The following is a 5000-nucleotide window of genomic DNA, read 5'->3' on the forward strand; positions in this document are numbered from 1 at the left end:
TAACTTCAGAGCCTTTCAAATACTTTCAGATATTCAAGCAGGTCTGCTGAGCAGATTGAAGCCGTTAAATGATGGCTTGCGAGAGTCAATAATGACTCGTAAGTTTTCATGTGACGCAACCTGTACCAAAGGTCCAGACCGTGAATTGAAATGTTGCCCTGTGAGAGCACAACTCCTCGCTGTAATCCGAACTTAGAAGACAAGCCGACTGTAGGAAAGCCGGCGTGTAAAATCCAAGCAGCAAAGAAGAACGAATAACTAGATAAAAAAACGATCTTCGACAACGCGCTGTGTAACACCCACAAAATGGCCGCTTTCTGAAGCTCAGAAGTTTACGTAGCTTAGTCGAGCGTAGACTGGGGCCTGTCTTCGACGATAGTAAACCACGTGACAGCCACTCTGTTCACCGTGACAAATCCAGGAATAATCGGAATAAATATCTTGGGCCATGGCATTGAGTGGTTTACACTTCGTGTAAGCCACACAACAAAATTGAACGTTGCAAAAATCCCCCAAAATGTTTGTCGCTGATCGTAACTGTTTATATTCTATATTCACGGTTCAAAATAAATGTTGTTTTCATGTCGTAAATATGTTATTCTCGAGCGATCGTCCTGGAAACTTCCTTCTGCTCTTTCTCTACTGTGTATCAACATTTATTTACTTTTGCATCAATATTTGTTTTTGCATAAAGCAAGCTAACAAAATCTGTACCTTGCTGAGTTCGCATTTGTTAGCGTTAATAGTATTTTCGGTCCGATGCTTCTGTTTTATGAGGGGCATATTATTTTGGTCTCCCATCCAAACACTAACCCTGCAGAACAGGGATTAACGTCAGTGAACTTCGGTATTACAAAGCTGTCAGATGCTCAGAGGGCACGCTTAAACTTGTGGTGAAAAGAAGTTTATTAACATGTCAGCCCAGAAGCCAATGTTTCTCACTTTCCATTTATTTTCTTCAATCTTTCTGGGTTCAGTACTTTGCTAGTAACCACATGTCTTCTCAGACTATTTACCCAAGACTTCTACCATGGCACTACAATGATAGACAATACCAAAACAATATCGTGCACTGTTAGAGCTACATATTACGTCTGGTATGACTTCTTAATGGCCACCCAACTTGAAAAAAAATGTCTGGTACGGTGCACGTACCACAGGCAACCCAGTGTACCCTCACGGAGGGTCTAGTCTTTGTTTAATACCCGTGTTTTTTCTTGCTAGGCTTAAAAATCCAGACATGGTTTCTTTATGTCGTGTTTACGCTTTCTATAGATTTGAGGCGCGAAACAAAAATATTTACCCCTGACAAAATGCAACCAATTTTATGATGTCACGGTGACTTTCTACGAAATCCAGGATATTTGAACACTTGACTTTAGACATTTTTATTGGTTAAGCTCATAAAACCAGACAACAGTGAACCAACGTCACACAATGTTCAACACGGAAATCCGTTTTACTCTCTTCGTTTATCATGGATATCAAATCCTTTCTAGACAATATTCATGAACACGCTTGTTGTCCTTATGTATGACAAGGTTCACTAATCCAAAGCAGCTTCCATGCTTACACAGTTTTTGCCTTCATTGCCTGCAAAGGATTCAACAAACGAGCGGAATTCGAGACACTATTTCATGCCCCGAGTGTACGCAGAATTTCAGGATCCCTGGAAACGGTGATCTTAACGCTTTTCCAACAAACTTTCGTATCAACAGTTTGTTGGACGCTTTGCCTGTCACAGAGTGCAATACGATCGGCATCAAGTGTGGCAATTGCGAAAAAACAAACGCAGAATCTGCTTACTGCTTCACTTGTTGTTCGTTCTGGTGTGATGACTGCCTCCCTCTGCATAACCGGGTAAAAACATTTAAGGAACACCACGCTTTGGCTTTGAAAGACTTTCGAGACGAAGACTTTGAGACCATTTTAAAGCAGCCAACACTTTGTGGCAAGCACGAGAAGAAAAAACAGAAGTTTTTCTGTCAGGTGTGCAATATAGCTATTTGCAACGCTTGTGCTCTAACAGATCACGACGGTCACGCTAAGATTGTTTTGGAAGATGCCGCAAAGGAACGCAAATCGAGAGTCAATGAAGCAATTGAATTAAAGAAAAGAAGAGCGCTGGAGAAGATGACAAGGATCGCGAAAATTGATGGAAACTGCATTTCAATTCAAGAACAAGCCGCAGGAGTGAAAAGGGATGTGCAGCAGTTTGCCGACACTTGCATTGCCGCCATTGAAGCGCAAAAGAATCACATCTTTGATGAGGTGGAAAACGATGTGCGAGAAGCGTTGCAGCTTCTAGGAGAGAAAAGGCTCGAGATTGAAGAAGAAGTGAAAAAGCAAGAAGCAGATATCGAAAAAACCCAAATGATTTTAAAGCGAAGCACAAACTCTCAAATCATGCAGCCCCATGAATTTTTGGACAAAATAGTTCAGGAAAAGGTTGAAGAAGATTCAGGGGACTGTGACATCGAAAATGTCTTCACCTTTAAAAGGAAGGAAATGTTGTTTGATGATCTAAAAGCCCAACAGGTAGGTTTTATCAGCAGAACTAGCTCGAAAACCTCGGTTGCTGAGGGAAAAGGGATTACTGAGGGAACTGTTGGACTTGAAGGTGAGATTGTTGTAACAACAAGGAACGCACGAAAAGAACAATGTTACCAAAAACACGACCGCGTGACATTGGAAATCAGAAATCGTGAAGGCCGTGACAGTGCGATCAAGTCTCAAATCCAAGACAACAAAGATGGCACTTACAAGCTCCGCTATTTTGCCAAAGAAACCGGTACATGTCAGGCATCCGTGAAAGTCAATGGAGAACATGTTCATGGCAGCCCTTTTGAGGTTCAAGTCAAACGCAGACAGTTCAGACCTGTGCTATCCTTTGGAGAACAGGGTTCGGATGCTGGAATGCTTTCCAGTCCTTGGGGGGTAGCAGTGAATGACAAAGATGAGATTGCTGTGAGTGATTTTGGTAACCACAGAGTACAGATATTTGCCAGTAATGGAACTCACTTAAGATCGTTTGGTAAAGAGGACAATCAGCAGGGACAGTTTAACTTTCCTGCTGGAATAGCGTTTCATAATGATAAGATTATAGTGGCAGACGGTAATAACCACCGAGTTCAACTGTTTACTGATGAGGGTCATTATCTTCATCAGTTTGGAGGACGAGGAAGCCGGGATCACCAGCTTCGGAATCCTCATGGCTTGTCAATTGACAGCGATGGGAACATTATTGTTGCCGATCGTGATAACACATTAAACATAAAGTAGAATTTTTGAAGAAAATTACTTGTTCTTTATCATAAAACAAATAAAGAAGCCTTGACTGTGCTCTGTTCTGTTGTAAAGCACTTAGGAAGCGGCTAGAGCATTCAAGAAGTTGGGAGAAACACTCGCCTATCGGCTCGTGTTTTCCCCTACACTTCTTTCGTGCTCTAGCCGCTCCCTGCGTGCTTTACAACAGAACAGAGCACAGTCAAGGCTTATTTATTTGTTAAATAAAGCGTAGTAATAAGACATAGCTTGATTTTCTTGTATGCTAATTTTCTTCTCTCACATTTTGCACAAATGTCTGGATTCCAAATTTACACGCTTCTTGAAGCCGTTCAAAAAATTTATCTGGTCTAAATAGTCCATGAGCCAAGTGGCTAAAAATGGCGGATCGGTACCACCTGAGGTGGCAAAGGCTATCATATATCAAATTAGAGCTTATCATGAGTAGAATCCAAAAATATATGATAGCAAGTCTGTACTGGTAGCCTAAGGCTGTCACGTGACCTTAAATGTAACGCACGTAGCATAATGAGAATCGAGGGCCTAATTTTTGCTCATTGAGAAATCTCATTTTTACCACCGCAAACTTGTTTGTTCTTAATGAAAGTCAAATAAAATTGAAAATCAAAATATACAGCAAGTTTATCTCCCATTAGAGGTGTTCCTTTGCAAAGACAATGAGAGGTTTTTGCAGGTAAGAAGCGTGACATGTGTCAAGCTACCGTGGTAAAACGCTTCCATTACATATAACTAAAAGATATATTTTATGTAGAGTAATAAAAATTGAAAAAGAAATTGCTAACAATATGTACTAAGTAGGTATTTACTTTCGTGAATTGAATTTTAAGCCTAGAATAATTTCTGGAAAGGATTGGTTCAAGTTGAGTATCCGGTGGGAAATTTACTCCGTGGCGTTTTCACCATTTATCTTACACTATTTTTTTCGGTAAAACGCTTCCATTACATATAACTAAAAGATATATTTTATGTAGAGTAATAAAAATTGAAAAAGAAATTGCTGACAATATGTACCTAGAATAAAATAGCAGAATATGTATAGAATATGTAGAATATGTAGCCTAGAATAATTTCTGGAAAGGATTGGTTCAAGTTGAGTATCCGGTGGGAAATTTACTCCGTGGCGTTTTCACCATTTATCTTACACTATTTTTTTCGGTAAATGGGAAAGGTAGGTAAGTTGGGCTCTTAAAAAAAATGATAACAATAAAGCACAATTTCACACCAAAAGTGTTGGCATTTTTGTTTAAATTATTTCTCCCGTAGTGGTATGGCCGGGAAGACTGGTACTATAGTGGTGGCTTGACTAGAAGTGGATTCTATTACATTTCAAAAGAGTTCAACGGTCTGTCAGGCATGTATGGGGACGCAGAAATTCCAGCGAAGCGTGCAAGAAGGGAAATGTATTGCTTGATTCATTGTAGTGACGATGACGGAGCGCTGGTAAGCCCGACTTTTGAAGAATCATGGAGAACACTGAGACGGGCTGCAGAATTGAGACATCACGAGGATATTCTTGGAATACGGGTTAATTCACTAGATGAAATTCCTGAAGTCTATTACCATAGAAAGTGTAGAAGCATTTCCACCATGAAAAGGGATCTCGATGTGATAAAAGGCAATCAGGATGCCAATCAGTGCCGGTACGAGGTGTTTTGCTCCAAAAAAGGTGAGGCTGAATCACATCAAGTACCACC

At 40.4% G+C, this 5000-nt stretch overlaps 1 protein-coding gene across 1 annotated transcript; it reads left to right on the top strand.

The window, feature by feature from the left end:
* Positions 1–1445: 1445 nt before the first annotated feature.
* LOC138036081 (E3 ubiquitin-protein ligase TRIM71-like) lies at positions 1446–3282 on the top strand. The gene has a single exon (XM_068882441.1). The coding sequence runs from the start codon at positions 1534–1536 to the stop codon at positions 3280–3282; it is 1749 nt and encodes a 582-aa protein (XP_068738542.1). The 5' UTR covers positions 1446–1533.
* Positions 3283–5000: the final 1718 nt, after the last annotated feature.

Source organism: Montipora capricornis, unplaced genomic scaffold, assembly GCF_036669925.1.
Source record: "Montipora capricornis isolate CH-2021 unplaced genomic scaffold, ASM3666992v2 scaffold_456, whole genome shotgun sequence".
Taxonomy (NCBI): domain Eukaryota; kingdom Metazoa; phylum Cnidaria; class Anthozoa; order Scleractinia; family Acroporidae; genus Montipora; species Montipora capricornis.

Bases quoted from the DNA above. Each gene is read 5' to 3' on its own strand.
- LOC138036081 (XM_068882441.1), top strand. From the start codon at position 1,534: ATGACAAGGTTCACTAATCCAAAGCAGCTTCCATGCTTACACAGTTTT.